This window comes from Stegostoma tigrinum, chromosome 15 (assembly GCF_030684315.1).
Source record: "Stegostoma tigrinum isolate sSteTig4 chromosome 15, sSteTig4.hap1, whole genome shotgun sequence".
NCBI classification, from domain to species: domain Eukaryota; kingdom Metazoa; phylum Chordata; class Chondrichthyes; order Orectolobiformes; family Stegostomatidae; genus Stegostoma; species Stegostoma tigrinum.
Genome location: NC_081368.1, coordinates 29,158,673 through 29,178,283, shown reverse-complemented (window position 1 = coordinate 29,178,283; position 19,611 = coordinate 29,158,673). Strand labels below are relative to the sequence as shown.

The following is a 19,611-nucleotide window of genomic DNA, read 5'->3' as shown; positions in this document are numbered from 1 at the left end:
AAATATTTCTTGCATTGTAGTTATCCTCACACTGTGGTCATAGTTATTTCTGAGAGTAGTCAGTTATGCATTCACATTTCAAATTACTAGTCAGTGTGGTGGTGACTGATGCTGCACATATTTTTGAGTTGCTTCCAGCTAAATGTCCTGAGGAGTACATTATGTTGTTATTTGAAAAGGAGCAGCAGCGTTTTTGCTCTCGGGCTTCCTTTAACATTACACTTGGCTTGGTTGGTTTAGTTCCTGATTAGAATTTTACAAAAAGAAATGAAATATACCTTCCAAACCAATTTTCCAGTTGCATTTTTCAATTTCCTGTTCCTCTTTTGCTTGTTTACTTCTGTTTCCTTTCCTTCATTTGCTTTCTTTTTCATCGTTGTTTTCTCGATTTTCTTACCCAGTCTTCCTTCTCTCTCTGTCTCTTTCTCTTGATCATCCCACCGCCTTTTATCCTGTTCTCCTCAGGCCCTCCTTCCCTCTCTTCCCAACCCATCCTTCTCAAACCTTCCCTAAGCATTAAAAAAAACTGATGCCATAAAGGGAGCTCATTTTATTTCACACACTTGTTTTGTGTGTCTAGTCAAAGAGTTGCTGTGAAATTAAGAAACCGTAAGCAGTTCTATTCAAAAATGTTGTGAAACCTTTTGTTATTTTTCTTATAATGTAAAGGTGATTACTTTGACTTGAACCAGCAAGCAATTTGACCCTGGTCTCGAGCTTTAATGGCTGTCAGATAGATTAGTTGTGGGCTTAGCTGTTGTCTGCTGGTGGACCTGTTGGTATTAAGGTGGGAGCTTTCACCTCTGCATTAGCCTTTCCAAGATAGATGTAACACTGGTATGGTTTTCTATGTAACTGGAGCAACAACCTTTGAATAAAAGAGCAATGATTGTGGGTGTTTATTGTTCATATTCTCCTGTTCTATAAAATATTGAGCCTTGACAGTTTTCTAGTTCTATCAACAGAATGAAGTGTAATTTCATATGGTTGGGCATTTGCAAAGCTTTGTCATCACACCTCGAGCTTTACAGTTTGTTCCCTGAGAAGTTGTTGAATAAGTGATATGTTAACAACTAGAGAGGGAAACAGGACATCTGAGGATCAAATGAATAGATAACTCAAGACAGTGATAATGGGAACTGCAGATGCTGGAGAAACCGAGATAATAAAATGTGAGGCTGATGAACACAGCAGGCCCAGCAGCATCTGGGTCTAGGCCCGAAACATCAGCTTTTGTGCTCCTGAGATGCTGCTGTGCCTGCTGTGTTCATCCAGCCTCACATTTTATTATCTCAGATAACTCAAGACACACTGGTTAGCACTGCTGCCTCAGCAACAGGGACCTGGGTTCGATTCCACCCTTGGGCGACTGTGTGTGGAGTTTGCACATTCTCCCTGTATCCGTGTGGGTTTCCTCTGGGTGCTCTGGTTTCCTCTCTCAGCCCAAAGATGTCCAGGCTAGGTGGATTGGCCATGCTAAATTGCCCCTAGTGTTCAGGGATGTGTAGATTAGGAGATGGGTCTGGGTGGGATGTCCTGAGTGTTGGTGTGGACTTGTTGCGCCAAAGGGCCTGTTTCCACACTACAGGGATTCTGTGATCTATGATCATCCCTTTTAACCAATGAGGTTTAATAATTGGGAAATAAACAGCAGAGGCATGAAGTGGAGCGTGAACTAAAGAGGTTGAGTTTAATGTCCAATTGTGTAAAGAAAGAGCAAAGAAGAGGCAAAGGAAAAGCTTTAAGAAATCACATTTATTTTAGTCTTGCTGATTTGAAAACCTAGAATATCACCACCTACTTATTCTTGATGTTTGGTGCCAAAGAGCCTAATTGGCAGCCATTAACATATCACATTGTTAATCGGAGACATATGCTTGTAATTACACTCCTGAAATACAAATAATGGGTTTAGTTCATATCCAATATGCAAATATAGTAACTTCTTGCTTTTCAATGAATTGAGACCGTCACTTTCTCAAAGGTAATGGTTTAATCATCTCAACACATTCAGCAACTTGTGAATATTAACATTTAACTGTGAACCTGCTGTTTCGCTGATGCTTAAGTAATGTCAGTTGTCATTGGCCTCTTATTTAACACATTCTTTCCCAACACTGATCACAATGTATGGTACAAATAGTTCAAATTAAATTGCCTTAGCTGTTTGAGATCTTTATCTGCTTGCACAGGAAATGTGTCAACTATACGGATGAGCTCAAGTATAACTTTTACTCTAACAGAAATAATTTTATTGGCCCACAAGTTCTGATTACCATCTGAACAGATCCATCTGACAGTCATCACATTACACAATGTCCACTTATAATTTCCCACTTCCTACAGACAAATGGGGTGGCCATGGATACCCGCATGGGCCCAAGCTATGCCTGCCTCTTTGTAGGTTACGTGGAACAGTCCCTCTTCCGCACCTACACAGGCCCCAAACCCCACCTCTTCCTTCGTTACATTGATGACAGTATCGGCGCCGCCTCTTGCTCCCAAGAGGAGCTCAAACAGTTCATCTACTTCACCAACACCTTCCGCCCCAACCTCAAGTTCACCTGGGCCATCTCCAACACATCCCTCACCTTCCTGTACCTCTCAGTCTCCATCTCAGGTAACCAGCTAGAAACTGATGTCCATTTCAAGCCCACCGACTCCCACAGCTACCTAGAATACACCTCCTCCCACCCACCCTCCTGCAAAAATTCCATCCCCCATTCCCAATTCCTTCGCCTCCGCTGTATCTGCTCCCAGGATGAGGCATTCCACTCCCGCACATCCCAGATGTCCAAGTTCTTCAAGGACTGCAACTTTCCCCCCGGAGTGGTCGAGAACGCCCTTGACCGTGTCTCCCGCATTTCCCGCAACACATCTCTCACACTCCGCCCCCGCTACAGATGCCCCAAGAGGATTCCCCTCGTCCTTGCATACCATCCCACCAACCTCTGGATACAACGCATCATCCACTTGTTATCCACTTATAATTTTTCTGTTCTTAGAGTTTGGCTGCTTCCATTGTGGCCTGCTCTTTAATCCTTGATGCAGAATAAGAAGCAAGTGTCAGGTCTGTTTGGAGGATGAGCAGAGAGTTGGATCTGGGGGTGAGGGGAGGTTTCTGTTGGGAATGGAAGTGAGTAGGACAGGTGGACATACGCGATTGAGATTATCGGAAAGGAATTTGAGTTGGATTGAGTTGAGGTAGGTAAAGTCATGGAGTCATACAGTATGGAATAGACCCTTCAGCCCAATTTGACTGTGCCAAATTTCCCAATGACATTAGTCCCATTTGCCTGTACTTGGCCTATATCCCTCTAAACCTTTCCTTTCTGTGTCCCTCTCCAAATGTCTCTTAAGTTGTAACTGTACCTGCAGGCAATTCCTCCATATCCACACCACCCATTGTTTCTAAAAGTTGCCCCTAAGGTCCCTTTAAATTTTTTCTTCTCTCATCTTATACTTATGACCTCTAATTTTGACTTCCTTACTTGAGGAGAAGACGTTTGCTATTCACCTTATCTAAACCAAACATGATTGAATAAACCTCAATACGGTCGCCCCTCAACCACCGATATTCCAGGGGAAAATGTCCTAGCCTATCCAGCCTCTCCTTATAACTCAAATCCTTGCCCTGGTAACATTATTGTAAATCTTGCCTGCACCCTGTCCAATCTAATAATATCCTTACTACTGCAGGTGTATGCTTCTGGCTGTACACCCAGACCCTTGCTAAAGCAGATAGTAGCAGAGTGGGAATGTCACTGGGTTTGTAATCCCAGAAGCTAATGCTGTGTGGACACGGGTTCAAATCCCACCAGAGCCCCTGGTGGAATTTCAATTCAATGAAGCAAATCTGGAACTGGGAGTTCATTCTGGGGATGGTGACTGGACAACCCCACCATCAGTTGTGGTCTTTTTTAAAAAAAAGTCCATCAAGATTCACCAATGGGGGAAAGAAATCTGACACCCCCACCCTTTCTCGGCTTAGATGCAACTCTAGACAATGGAGGTCAACTGTGAATGGCTTTCAATTCGAGGCCAATTAACAAGCAGACTACACCAGTCATGTCCACACAGCCCATGAAAGAGCGTTTCCTGTTGGACATCCTTTATTGGGGTTGTTAACTGGGCCCTGCTAACAGATATAAACAGGAGATTCAAAAGGTGTCCTTAGCCTAAGGACTGAATTTGAGCTGGCTGGCCGGCCAGAGCCCAAGTACTGTGCACGTGTAAGTAAAGGATGACTTGGTGACAGGATACTGGTCTCTGGACAGTTACTTCAGTGGCGATGAGGTAAAAGAGAATGAGCCTGAAGATATTTTGCGTGCTAAAAAGAGGCATGTACCTGGCATTGGGGTTCCGCACACATCTGGTGCAGAGACTTCTCCTCATCAGCAACTCTGCTGGAGCTATTCCTGTAGTTGTGTGAGGAGTGGGCCTATACTTGAACAGGAACCAGGACGGTTTGGTATCAAGCAAAACTGAAGGCTGTTTCTTTAAGCTTGCCTTCAATATTTAGATCGCCCTTTCCACCAGACCATTGGACTGGATGGTATGGACCTGTCTGAATATACCGAATGCCATTCAACTTTAGGAAATTCAAATTCCCTGCTAGCAAATGACATCCCATTGTCCAGAACCGATATTTCCGGGAGCCCATGTATCGCTGCAAAGGATGCTCACAGCTTTTCTCTCGTTACTGCTGAGTTTGCCAAATGAACATAAGCCTGTCCTTTCATGGGCTTGATATTTCTCGGCGTTGTGGATGCCCATTCAAATTATCTCAGATGGTTGGTGTGGACTTAGTGGCTGATTGGCCTGCTTCCATGCTGTAGGTATTCTATGATTCTAAATGATCTTGTGACTGAATCTGTTTGGAGATTTTAACAAAGAACAAAGAAAATTACAGCACAGGAACAGGCCCTTCGGCCCTCCAAGCCTGCGCCGATCAAGATCCTCTGTCTAACCTAACGTTTTTAAAAAAAAATTCAGCAAAACAATATCAGATTTCTAGTGCCATTGAAGTGTGGTAATGTGTCACCTAGCAAATTTTTGTTGTTGATTTTAAGTTCTATCCTGCTATAATTCAGATTCAATTCATGATAATCAGGGAATTATGATTTATGGACTTGCCCAATTAAATAGCTACATAATGTAACTTGGAATATATTGACTGTAAGAGAAAGAATTACGTGAGGACAGAATTAGGGTTATTAAAGACTTGGCTTCCCTTGCACTCAACTTTCTCCGACTGTCCTCATTAATATTTTTTTTGGATCTGACCTTGAAATGCCTATCTTCCTCTTGTTGCTTCGTGAATTGGAAATTGAAAGCTATTAGCATATAAACCTTCGGGGTAAAAAAATTGTGCACCCCAAGTATTTTTGTTTATATTTACATACAACAATCTCTTTTGGTATGCACTAAATGGATAAGGTTCAAGAGATGCATTTTGATTGTAGTGTCATTCAGTTTATTTATGTAGTCACCTCTGTCATATTTGGACTTTAATCTTTAAATGCATATTTATGAAGTTATTGCTCTGTGGTCACCCAGATCTAATTATGGAAGGCATCACCTAATGTGTTGTTAAGCCATGATGATTGTTAAGATTTCAGTTTCCATTCCCTGTCTGTACTGCATTACACAAAGTGAACCAAGTCTTGGCTTCATCCTCCTTCACCCACCTCAAGCCCACATCACCTTGAACTAAGGAAGAGAAAATTAGGTAGTATTCAATGGAGAGGATTGGGTCTGACTCAGCTGCAATGACTTTTGTGATCAGATAGCCTGCCAATGTTGTCTAAACTCTCAAAGAAGGCTGATGGAGTAAAGCACGTATTTCATCTGTGTACAGTTACTCCTCCTTTTTGGCTTAATTTGTGCTGCAATTTATTACTTTGAAACAATTGGGGAATACATAGTTTTGTGCTTTGAAATGTGCAGCAAAATTTAAAAGGAGCATTGTGGTCTCCATTGATATGTAAGCGTCATGAATCTATGAGAAGTCCTGGCAGCGGGGTGTATAGCATTTCAGTCTTTAGAATTTATCAAGATCATTGGCTTTCACAAAATAACGAGTTATAATGTGATCTTCAGAGGATATAAAATTCCTTGGAGCACGATCTAAAAATTTGACTTGATTTTGGCTGCTGGATGCCAGTGGTCCTGGAAATTAAATATTGTGCTCTCTTCATCCGTTTATAGATAGTTAATTAGAAATTTTCTGAGGAAGTTGTTAAATGACCTTTATATTTATCATAATTTGTCATTAAAACAGCACTTCTGAGAGTGAGTTTGAAATATGGGAGCAAATAAAAGTTAGTGAAGTTTTGTTGACAAAAATCATGATGAATTGATGGAATATGATTTTGAGCTTGATGTTTAAAATAAGTTATAATTTTGATCCCTTTGGAATAACTGGGAGGTGGAGAAACTTGGAAATTCCTTCAAAAAGTGCAGAATTAGGGCACATGGTACTGGGGGCAAAATACTGGCTTGGATTGAAAATTGGCCCACTGACAGGAGGCAAAAAGTAGTGATTAACGGGTCCCTTTCAGAATGGCAGGCAGTGACCAGTGGGGTTCCACAAAGTTCGGTGCTGGGAACGTAGCTATTTACAATATACATTAATGATATAGATGAAGGCATTAAAAGTAATATTAGCAAATTTGCTGATGACACAAAGCTGGGTGGCAGGGCGAAACGTGAGGGAGAGGTTATGAGAATACAGGGTGACTTGGACAGGCTAGGTGAATGGATGGATGCATGGCAGATGCAGTTTAATGTGGATAAATGTGTGGTTATCCACTTGGTGGCAAGAACAGGAAGGCAGATTACTATCTAAATGGAGTCAAGTTTGGTAAAGGGGAAGATCTGGGTGTTCATTAGTCAATGAAAGCAAGCATGCAGGTACAGTAGGCAGTGAAGAAAGCTAATGGCATGCTGGCCTTCATAACAAGAGGAATTGAGTATAGGAGCAAAGAGGTCTTTCTGCAGCTGTACAGGGCCCTGGTGAGACTGTACCTGGAGTATTGTGTGCTGTTTTGGTCTCCAAATTTGAGGAAGGACATTCTTGCTCTTGAGGGAGTGCAGCGTAGGTTCACGAGGTCAATTCCCGGAATGGCGGGGCTATCATATGTTGAAAGATTGGAGCGACTGGGCTTGTATACACTTGAGTTTAGGAGGATGAGAGGGGATCTGATTGAGACATATAAGATAATTAAAGGATTGGACACTCTGGAGGCAGGAAGCATGTTTCTGTTGATGGGTGAGTCCAGGACCAGAGGACACAGTTTAAAAATAAGGGGTAGGCCATTTAGGACAGAGTTGAGGAGAAACTTCTTCACCCAGAGAATTGTGGATATATGGAATGCTGTGCCCCAGAAGGCAGTGGAGGCCAAGTCTCTGGATTCGTTCAAGAAAGAGATAGATAGAGCTCTGAAAGGTCGTGGAATTACGGGTTATGGGGATAAGGTAGGAACAGGATACTGATTGTGGATGATCAGCCATGATCATAAAGAATGGTGGTGCTGGCTCGAAGGGCTGAATGGCCTACTTTTGCACCTATTGTCTATTGTTAACTTGCCGACTATCATCAATCAAATGCAATTTCAGTATTCTTACTAAATCTATTTGACTGTAATCTTCAATCATTAAAATGGTTTCAAACCACTTTTGATCAGTCTTCATTTTTTAGAGACTTTTTGAACATTGTCCTGAATGGGATTGGTCTTGTATACAGATGTATGTTTTTAATTAAAAGCCAGCTAACACGCAAATATATTCTGCGTTTAAACTGTCATTATAGGATGTTGGCCTTAATGGATGCCATTTAGTTGAGTTGAGATGTCATGATTATAAGTGTGCATTACATCATTTTTAACAGCACCATAGCCCGCATCACACCAACCATAGTACAGGCACACAGTCAAAGAGCAAAGAAAGGGAGGTGGAGAAGAAAGAGGTGGAAAAGTTGAGGGACCGCTCAAAAGAGAGAGAAAAGAAAGAAGACAAAGAAAGAAAAGATCGCAAAAGGGTAAGAGAGATAAACATTAAAGTAAAGCACGTGTGAGACTAACCCGATACATAATTTGTCAGTTGTGGGCTTTCTTGAACCAGATTTGGTGAATTGGTTATATTGGTTATTCTGTTGAGATGTCCCTTATTGTGCTGAGTAATTTTCTTTCTATTTCTGCTTTTTAACTTATCTTACATTCTTCTTGGTATTTGAAGAATTTTAGGTTTGTAATTGATGTACATATTTTGTATCTATTTTGACTGATCAATCAGCTTTATTTGTTTGAATAACATGATACCTGCAAACTATACTTGGAATGAATTTCTTTTTGAAACCCCACCTTTGTTATTCTCAATTAGAATTTCTTCTTGTTCCTTCCCAGGATCATTCAAACAGTGATCGAGAGAATATACAAGAATCAAAAAGGCGTAAAGATGAAAATGGGACAGGTTAGCGTTAACATCTGATTTTGTGTTGTTTAAATTCTGAATGCAACTTGACAAATCCAAGGTGCCTGAATGCTGCAGCAGTGGAGAACCAGAAACTATTGTATTCAACGTTGAAAATGGCTCAGAGTAGTGAACAATGAAATAAAAATGGGAACACCTTTCCCGGGAGAATTAGAAGACCTGATTGAAGGCATGGTCTAATAATTTTTCTGAAGGTCTTTAAATGGATTGGATGAGAGGGAGTTACTGTGGATAGCTTCTACCAGCTCCCTAGTGGGAGTCAGAGAAATCTTGTTTGTCAAGATTCCTTTTTAAAACATTCGTCAGTTAAAATTTGGATTTGCCCTGATCAAAATGAATCTTACAGCAATGTGAAGTGAGTTTGAATATTGAGTATTAAGGTGCGATTAAGCAAATGGCTGGCAGGATTTATTTCACGATATAACGTTCTGAACTGAAAGGCAGGTCTAACGCCCTTTGAGTAATAACATCAATTGATGTTTCACCCGTTTCCATCAACTCCTACATTGAACAGGTGGTAATTACAAATATGAACAGATGAGTTTAAATTAAACTCATGTAGACTTTGTAACCTATCTCTTGCTCACCTCATCGATTCATGTTCTTGACCAAGTTTGTCTTCCACATGCATGCAAAACAGCATACAGGGGGTTCCACAATAATGTGATAGTTGCTTTCCAGTGTTACATCGTGTTATGGAAAATTATGCTATATAAACAACTGGGCCTATGGGAAAAGCGGGGTTAGGGGCAGACCACCAAAAAAGCAGAACACAAAGGACAGCATGACTGTCAACAGCTGTTCAGACAGGTTGGTCTAACTGTGACAACAGCTTTGCAGCTCCTTCTCGGATTGTCACAACTGTCCTTACTATTTCTAAAAAGTGCAGGGCAGTTACCCAGGTGTCCTGGCCAGTGCTTAATCAGCAACACAATGACAGATTGTCTGGCCATTATCTCATTGTTGCTTGTGGAAGAGTTTTTTGTGAAACTTAGCTGCTGTGTTTTCGACAATGACTGCTCTTCAAAAATACCTCAGTGGCTCTTTGTAACATCCTGAAGTTGTGAAACGTGTAAGCCTTTGTAAGCAAGGGGATCTCGGTTCAAGTCCTGTCTCAGTACTCCCTGGCCAAGGAAGGTGCGTTCACAGTGTGACTAATGTGATTGAGTATCAGTTGGCAAATTTTTCCAACACTGCCAGTAGCAGATTGTAAGTTTGGAAGAGTTGCCGAGTCAACCATGTGACTCAAAGAATTTTGGAGACTCTACAACCACTATCCATAGTTCCAGACTGTGATATATACATAAATGTATATTACCATAGCAACTCGGACTCCTTCAGCAGTCTTATCACCGCACCACAAGGGTATCAAGGGACATGGAGCAAAGGTGGAAAAATCAAGTTGAAACATAAGTCAAACGTGATCTGAATAGTTACTTCAGTAGGCTGCTGGAGTGTCCTGTTGTACCCATGTCCTGTGCCTCAGTGTTTCCTTTCAAGGAAAGTTAGATATACTGTTTTTCACCCTCCCCTATACAGTACTTTTCCTGGTAACCAACCTCCTGGCTTCTTACTTTTCAGTTTTAATGAAGGCTGATGGGGAGAATTTCTCTGGGACTCTCAATCACAGCATTGTACAAGTACACTGTAGGCATCATTAGCAAAGGGCTCCTAATAGCAAGATACCTACTCAGTGGAATCGTATTCGAGCCAACACAAGTTTGTTTTGGAAAAAGTGTTCCTCTCTTTGTCAATCATGTTATAGCCAATTTGCGTTACCAGAACATACGTTACAACAAAATCCCCTGCATGTCATGTTCTCAGTTTTTTGCAATGATCAGAACATTTTGGAGGCTTTTTATGGTAGAGTCAAAGAAAGATAGTGCTTCCTCATGAGTCAATCACAGGAACTTGCTCCTTGGATATTTGTGACCAATGGTAAACGAAATGAGAGATTAATATCCAGTATTGAGTTGTTAAAAGGTGCAAGTAAGAGCGTAGAACTGGAGGAGATTACATGGATGGGTAATGAATTTCTAAATGTTTTGCAATTTAGGTGCTGCAAGGTTTGGGAGAACTAGCTGTAGATTGGAGAAAGCAGAGATAGAGCGCAAGTAGTGAATTATTGGTTAGGTTGTTGTTTATGTCTCTGCTTATGCAGCATTGATTCTTGTTGACTAATTCGGTCACTTCTTTGGTTTGTACCTGTGAGGAGGAGGAATGGCTCTCATATCTCTGTCCTCATCAATCTTCTTAGTTACTTCCTCAAAAAACTCAATCAGGTTGAAGAGATATGATTTCCCTCACACTAAATTGTGCTGACTATCCCTAATCATACCTTGCTAATCCAAATGCATATAAATCCTATTTTTCAGAATCACTTCCAAAGTGATTTGGCTTTGTACGAATGTGAACTATCTCTAGAGATTAGACAGATTAAATTTCTTGCAGATAGTGTCATTCCTTGAATAAGATACCTGCTCATTAGCATTCAGCAATTTGTGCCTCCATTGTTTCTTACAATCCACATTTTGTTTTAATCAGAACATCAATTTTCTTTTTAAATGAAATGCTGTGGACATGTTTTAAGATTTTTTAAAACATTTGTCCAGTAAAATTCCTCCTCCCCCACCCCGGACATTTTTTTAAAAAAAGCATTCAAAGAAGAGGGAGTTCAATTGCGCACTTGTGATTATGATGGTTTATGGTATGCAGTCTCCTCAAGTGTGATAACTGATATGTATTGCTATTCCCCACTTATGTCTAGCAATAAAAAGAAATGCATTGAAATGAAAGAGCTAAATCAGTAGATTAAACTGGTAAATGTCATCACTGTTGTAATGCAACAAGATCTGCTGAGATTTTCCAGCAATTTCTGTTTTTGTTTCGAAACAGCTCTTTTTCAATTACTTGATCTGTAGTGTGCACCTGAAGGAAAATAATAATCAGTTCATTAACACCTCCAACAGTGCAGTGGTTCATCTGTATTGTATAGCAATTTTGTCCTATGTTGTATGTTCATGTGTTCATGTCTTAAGTGGGATTTGAACTCAGAACCTTGTGATTCTTAAGGCACGAATGTTACAACTGAAGTAAGTCTAACATTAGTCTTCCTTTTTTGTAAATTTTGTGTTTACTACAAGAGAAATGAGGATTCAGTGTTTACTTAACAGGTGGCTCTGGGAAAAGGAGTAAAAGTGCAAGCCCTGCAGATTCCCCACGTTCAAACGAAAAGGAGAAAAATAAGAGTTCAAAATCTAGCTCTGGGAAAGACAGGGATAAAAACGATTCAATCAAGCTAGAAAAAATAGAAAAGAGTTCAACAACAAGCAAGAAGGTATAGTCTTTTAAATATGAATGTATATATCCTTGATAATTTGTTGTAGGATAGGATTAAGTGTGCAAGTTACTATATTGCCTAAGAAATCTACAAAATCATCTTAAAGTAGCAGATCATTTTTGATCCCATACTAGTGTCAAATTATGTATTTTTTTTAAATGAACTTCTTTTCACGTGTACTTTTATTGCACAGTGAACACTTGCCTAAAAAGTGTGTGTTTTGGCAAGAGCCTGCAAAGATAAGAAAAATAAGATGTTAAAATATATATAGAACTTAACCTTATTGTCAGTTGCACATGATTAGCTTGGAGCATTGACAATATTGTCAACTTTTCTGGGGGATTGCTTCACTTTGTCATCCAGTGGTGAAGTTAGAAATAACTGCAATTCCCAGAAATGAAGTAAAGCAGAAAATGTTGAGAACATACGGTGGATTCACCAATATCTTAAAAACTGGTATTTCGTTAGATTACTCCGGTCATGGATGGCCACTTCTTAAACTGTGGTTTATGTCACGCACATAAAACGCAAACTAGGGTTGTATCTGATGAAATACGTCATACAAATTCAATTTATGAAATCCAGCAACATATAAACCTTAATTTATTAATTTCTTAATGATTTAATCTGTCAAGTTGATTGTTTTGCTGCCTTATTATGGGCCCAATAAATATTAGAAAGGGGATAAAACTGAAACCTAGTTTGAGTCGTGGGCACAATTTTCACAGATCCTCCTTTGTGTCCTTTGTCTGTTTGTATTTTCCAGATCTGTGTGTTCTGCCCTATTGAGCATTATAAGTTCAGCTCCAGTTCCTCTAATTTATCAGTTCCAGTTTAATGCACCCTTGTGAATTTGTTCTCAGTCATTCTTCCTACTCCACAGCCATTTGCCAATCTGGATGTAGATGTGTGATGTTGCTTCATGCTGAAAGAGCAACTTTGTTCCACTGCCACATTGGCAATTTACCTAATTTTCTGGGCATTGCTTGTTGTATTTGCAGTCCATCATAGTTTACCTAGAAGTAAGAAGTTTAAAGAGAGTGGAATCTCCTTACACTTCATCCATTATAAAGGAAGCGCTGACATGGAGGGAACAGAGCTGGAGCTATTATGAAATCTTATAGTTGTAATGAATAATAGGAATAAAGCAGAATAGTAACTTGAAGATGGGTAACTTTGATAATGAGGCAGAAAAGCAATGTTTCAGTAGATGAGCAAGATTTGAAAGAACCAAGCTGGCAAAAAAAGTGCCCAGGTAGTATTGTTGGACACATTTGTGTGTACAAAATGTTTTTGTCAGTCGTAATACTTTTTGTTTCCCTTAGGCAGCACAACTAATGTGACCTAGATCTGTTCAACATGTCTAAAGTTTGTAACATTTTATCATTATCATATCTTACAGGAATCTAGACATGATAAAGGAGAGAAAAAAGAGAAGCGTGAGAGTGGAGGTCTGAAAGAAGACAAAAAACAATATCCTTTTATTGATGCTCTGGCAGTTCAAATATACTGATTTCTAATAAGAACTAGATTTATGGAAATTTCTACATAGATTAGAATTTGCTATTTTAAATACAGATTTGAATTGTCAAGTAGCTGAATATTGATGTTCACGGTCTGATTTGACCAATTTAGGGCCCTGTACTGGTTTGAAATCAACTTCTGTTTCTGATTGAGATTCTGCTTCAAAATCCACAATACAAAAGCACAATAATTGTGATTTTTCTTAACAATGGTACTCATAAATCATCAGAAAAACATAGATAATAAAGAATGACACAACTCACGGTAAGTTTGATTCAATTTAATACTGAAATCTGTTTAATGTAATCTATCAATTCTTGTTTTAGCACTTACCTTGGAATTCAGTTCACTTGGAGTTTGCTGTGTTTTTCCCTGTTTCTTTCTCTTGATGTGCACAGAACTTGAAAGCTTTCGCTAAATTTACTAAAGAGAATGACAACAGGAATTTAGCGAGTTTCGGATTGTAGGGCACATAGCGAAGGAGATGCTAAGTAATTTAAACTAAGGGAGCAACAGTAAATATATAATCATAATTTAAGATCGAAGAAGATAAATTGAAATTGAATTTCTTGGGGTGCGCTTTCCAATAATAGAGGGATATAATTTGTATTTGTTAAACATATGATACAAATCAGTAATTAAACAGTTAAAGATGAGGGAAGAATTGAAAACATTTGTAAGTCTGAGTAAAACAGTGGGATATCTTAGAACCTGTTGCCTGCAGTTTCTGTGCCATGTGGAAGTTCTGGAATGCTTCATGTGCCTTAGTGAGACCACATTGTGGTGTATCTTGTTCAGTATTGATCTCATTATTTAAGGAAGAATGTAAACGCATTGGAAGCTTTTCGCACAAGATTTACTAGACTCATACCTGGTAAGAGAGAGGTTCCTTTATAACTGCTTTAAATTTTCTGTGGTGAACCTTGCAACTCTAACCTACAATAGCAGAGCTGTGGACAATAGTAAATTGGTGACTATCTAAGAACAGCCAATGCCACTGGAAGCAACATTTTCAAATTGTTTTTCAGTATCGAATACTGATGAAGATGCAGAAGTCTGCCTAAACACAGTGTGGAAAATATGGCATCGCAGCAAATGTGTAGAACTGTAGTGGTCATTGGGGATCGCAGGATTTTCTATACCGTTGAACAGTTTGGCATAAATGTTGCCTCCCTATTGAAGATAGAATAAATCACTGAATGGGTGCACAATATTTTATTGTAGATAGTTGAAATGGCTATAAATTGCCTTCAGTGTTGGTACCATTACATAGCTTGAAAAATGGTTGAGGTTCTGTGGAAGAGTTGTCTTTAGGCAGGTAAATAGCAAAATGGTCATAAGTAGTATTGGGGATGACTAAGTAGCAAAAAGCTGAGCCCTATTCAGGGACATGGGCAGGATTAGGTGATTCTGCCATTTGAATCTGTTGCACAATTCAGTAACCTATCATGGTCAATTTGATTCCTTGACTTTCCTGCCTCCCTTTTTCACAAGCTTGCTTACTACGAATCTGCTTTAAAAATATTGAAGTACCCTGCTTCCATTGTGTTTTGAGCAAGATAGAGTTCCAAATACATGTGGCCCTCCTGTGTGCCTTTGTTAAGGAAAGTCGCACAAACTGACCAAGTACTGAATTTCAATAGCAACCACCCTAACATACACAAACGGATTTGCGTGAGAACATTATTTAAACAGGCAACAACACACTGCAGCAGCACAGAACTCCACCAAAAAGAAGAATACCTCTTCCAAGAATTCAAGGACAATGGACACCCGAAAAACTGAGTCAGAAGGTGCCTATGACATGATCAACACCAGGAAGATAGCACACACTCTGACACACTTAGCATGCTGCCTTACATCAGGAACACATCTGAACTGACCACAAGACTCCTACAACCACTGGGCATCATAGTAGCACACAAACTCATCTCAGCCCTCTGCCAACTGCTCACCTGAACCAAAGACCCACTACCAACTATGTACAGGACCAGTGTCATATACAAGATTGCCTGCAAAGAACATTACATTGGACAAACAGAAAGGAAATTAACTACAAGAGTACACGAACATCAACTGGCAACCAAAACATGTGCCCAATACTCACTCATCTCCATCCACGTGGATGAGGAAAACCATCAATTCGATTGGGCTAACACCAGGATCCTGGGACAGGCAAAGCACTGTCAAGCACAGGAATTCCTTGAGGCCTGGTTCTCCACTAAGAAAGCCATCAATAAACGCATAGAGCTAGATCCCATATACATTCTATTGCGAAGGAGAACTGAAAATGAGGTTATCCAGCTCAGTGTTCACCAGAGTTTAAATGACAGGCAGGAAAACACAACAGTGTTTGATCGGAGGCTGCACTGATGATGTTATCCAGCACGGTAATGAAACATCTGCGAAACAACTAACCAGCTTGGCGAGCCAACCAACCACAACATCCACAACCCGAGCTACAAACCTATTCTGAAACCTTATATAATTAAGAGTAATAAGATTGATGGAAAGGACAGGTTGCTTCATAAAGATAGGTTGGACAGCCTGGGCCTGTATCTGCTGGAGTTTAGAAGAGTAAGAGGTGACTTGATTGAAACATCAAATACGCTGAGGGATCTTGACATGTTGCATGTGGAGCGGATGATTCCTCATATGGGAGAATCTTGATCCAATGGTCACTCACTGTTTGAAATTGAGGGATCATCCATCTCAAGCAGAGATTAAATTTTTTTTTTCCTCAACGACCGTGAGCTTTTGGAATGTTTTTCCTGAAAAGCTGGTGAAAGCAGAGTCTTTGAATATTTTAAGGCAGGCATGGACAGATTCTTGAGAAGCAAAGTTGCGAAAGATTAACAGAGGTAGGTGAGAGTATGTATTTCAGGTTACAATCAGATCAGCCATTATCTTAACAAATGGCAGAAGGGAGGTTGAATGGCTTAGTGATGCTCCTCATTTGTATGATTTTTATATTAAACTGGTGGTCAATAAGTGGGACTTCAGAATTTTCGGCACCAATAGCTTTCGCTTACTTCATTGATTTACATAAAATATCCCCAGTGCTTCATGGGTAGCAGTCATGACCAAGCATGAAAAGAAGAGACAGTGTTGATATTAGAGGTAGTTTTGGACTGGACTTTTGAAAGTGATAGGATACCTAATAGATTGGAGGAATTTAGGGAAGGCCCTCCAGAATGTGAAGGCAGGATGCTTACATGTTCTTCTATAAGAAAACAAGAGGGCAAGTCACAGGCTAGAATTGGAAGGAAAGAAGCAAGCTCACTTTAAGACTGGGTAATATTCCAGAGGCCAGCTTACCTTTGAGGCCAGGAATTCTGGAATGCTATTAACAAGGAGCTTGGATACATAGATCCAGTAAAACTTCACAAGACATGTGACAGAAGAATACAACTTTATGTAAGGTGGAATAAAACATTGTAGACAAGTGTGGGCCAGATTTGGCATTTTTGAGATGGAAATATGTGGCCTCTTTTTGAAGGTTTTTCAAAAAGTGGATTTCATAGTAGACCGAAATTCATTGAGTAAGGGTTTGTCAACTGTTATTATAGCATCACCTATAATTGCAGATCAGGATGTGATACCCCATAGTATCGTGAGTGACTGCCCCTCAGTTTCCTTTTTGCCCCTTTGAGGAAGAACTTTACCTCTGCTTAAGCGCTCCTCCACAGATTCAGTTGACACTAGTAATTCATCGTTTGGCACATTGACAGAGAACCCCTAGTGCGCAGTGTTGATATACTGGCACTTGTTTGAATTCCAATCCAAAATTGTAAAATCATCTGGGAGTATGCGCTTGCGATGCTTTTAATCTTCCAAGTTATGTTTTCTTTATCTTTTTACAGGTTCCCTGCCCCTCACTTGACCTTATCCCCATTGGATTTCAAGCTGCTGCCATGGATTTACTTGTGCTACTGAATTTTGGATACTTGGACTTCATTTGTAAGGATGGCAAATCACGACAGAGGACCTAACCGAAGCCTATTAAAATATTTTGTTGAATTTTTTTCACTCCATTTCTGTTGGCCATCGTTTAAAAGTTGAGTTGTGTTGTCTTTTAACTTGATGTTTTGTCTGTATGCATGTCATTTTCAGTATAATACTAGCAAGTGGTTTGCTGTTTTAATATAAGCACAATGTGCTGTACATAGCAAAACCACAGAGTATATTTTGTAGTCACTTTGAGAACAGACTGGAGTCTGCTACAGACTGTCTACAACCTTCTGTCTTCACCTTTATGGCAATGAAGATATTTGTATATTATGTATACACTAGTATAGTGATTGTGTGTAATTAAAATCAGCCATTGTTTAATTTACTGATTAAAACTATCCTGTGCAGCATCTTGTGTTTATTCCATGAATTGCAATTGAATAAAATGAATTGCAAGAATTGTCCTTTAAAAGATTAAATTAGGTTTAAATTGTACAACTACAGGAGATTTCTATTTCCATGAATACCTATGTTTGGTCATAAATTTTCAAGATTGCATTTGAATTTTTTATCTGCTGTATTCTACCAGTGTAATCTTTTTTCTAAATAAATGGATAGTTTTCTCAGTCGGTCATCTGTTGTAATGGGCGTTTTGCTCATTCTTTTGGTATTGTGGTTTTCAACTTGCAGTATTTTTCTCTAGGCATTTTTGGAGATGGTGGACATAAAGTGAAAATCGCCCTAGCTGCTTCATGCTCCTAACTTTTTGTTTGTAAGTTTAGAAAGATTATCAAACTGTTTAGAATTAGAAAGTCAGCTTTAATTATTGATCTGAAAACATAATATACTTTTGTTTGAAATGAAATGCCATGGATAATCTATCTTGGTTTCCCCTGAGATCTCCAGAATTTCAAATGCTGACCCTTATCCAACTTGATTCTGTCTTGATGGCACAGGTCATTGACTGGCACTTGTGTGGTGTGACTGTTACTTGACATAAGACTGTTGCAGTATCTGAAGAGTTCCAAATGGTGTTGAACATTGTGCAAACTCTGAATAACTTGTCTTTTTGACTTTAATGACAAAGGGAAAGTCATTGATTTTCAGCTGAAGATGATTGGACCTAGAATATTACCTTTTAGAAATGTCCGCATTCACGTCCTGTGATTGAGATGATTGACCTCTAACAACAACTGTGTTTCCTTCTGCTCTTCTTCCTTGATGGTAAAGTGGGCAGTATGCAGTGATCATGAATGTAAATAAATTCTGCTGCTGCTCATGCCCACAGTGCCTCATGGCTATCCAGACTCGAGTTGCTACATGTATTCAAACCTATCCCATTCAGCATGGTGATAATACTAAACAACACAATTGGGATTATCCTGCATGTGAAGTTTTGATTTTGTCTCGAAGTACTGTGCAGAGGCTACTCTTACCACTGTTATTGTGGCCAGATGCATCTAAGGCAAGTAGATTGGTGAGAATCAGGTCACGTAGATATTTCCCTCTTGTTCCCTCACATGCATACCTGATCTAGCAGCTGTGTCCTTCAGGACCTGGCCATCTTGCCATCTCAGTCAGTCAGCCAGTGGGTGCTACTCACATTTTCAATGATGAATGTCGAAGACCTGAATGCAGACTACATTATGTGCTTTTCTCAACCCAAGTGGTGCTGAACAGGGCAATGAATTGTTTTGTTAGCCGGTGTAGGAGGTGATGGGTAATAATCAGGAGGGTTCCTTCCCCATTTTTGACATGATGCCATGAAACTTCATGTGGTCCAGAAGGAAAGATGTCATCGTCCAGAGGTACTTGGACTGGTCACTCTTGAGATTGAGACTACTTTGGGTGAGTTTAATCAGAAGGTCACCATGCCTGTGGTGAAGGGTGAGGTTGAGAAAGTGGGATCTTCATAGTAACGTCAACGAGAGTGGAAATTGAATCTACGTTGTTAGTGTTACTTCACAAATCAACCTTTTAGCCAACTGACCTAATTAACCCCAGACAATGTTGAAATCTTCTAAGGCAACTATATGCCAACTTTATTCCTTTGCTGACTTCTTAAAAATTCTTTTACTGTGTCCTTGCAGTCACCCTGTACCCATGCCTTCCAAACTCCATCTTCCATCACAGTCTCATTGTGGCCCATTTTTCACCCTCTTTTAGTCCAGCTCCCTTCTACTCCCTTTGCAATCTTCTCCTTACAATCCACTCCTTTGCAACCTGTTCTTCCCCATTTTCTTGCAGCTTCCTTTGAGCCCTCTCTCTCTTTGCAACAACAAGTGAAGCTGATTTGGTTTGAC

At 39.7% G+C, this 19,611-nt stretch overlaps 1 protein-coding gene across 3 annotated transcripts in view; it reads left to right on the top strand.

The window, feature by feature from the left end:
* Nucleotides 1–17,952, top strand: part of thoc2 (THO complex 2) — a 134,022-nt gene extending 116,070 nt beyond the window's left edge. For 2 of the 3 annotated variants that reach the window (XM_048544102.2, XM_048544101.2), the window contains exons 34-39: nucleotides 7,892–8,041; nucleotides 8,406–8,472; nucleotides 11,667–11,830; nucleotides 13,236–13,306; nucleotides 13,573–13,621; nucleotides 17,221–17,952. In XM_048544102.2, coding sequence (XP_048400059.1) covers nucleotides 7,892–8,041; nucleotides 8,406–8,472; nucleotides 11,667–11,830; nucleotides 13,236–13,306; nucleotides 13,573–13,600 — 480 coding nt within the window. In that variant the 3' untranslated portion in view covers nucleotides 13,601–13,621; nucleotides 17,221–17,952. Of the gene's footprint in view, nucleotides 1–7,891; nucleotides 8,042–8,405; nucleotides 8,473–11,666; nucleotides 11,831–13,235; nucleotides 13,307–13,572; nucleotides 13,622–17,220 lie in introns of those variants that run through there. The other variant, XR_007248886.2, reaches the window with a different exon arrangement.
* Nucleotides 17,953–19,611: the final 1,659 nt, after the last annotated feature.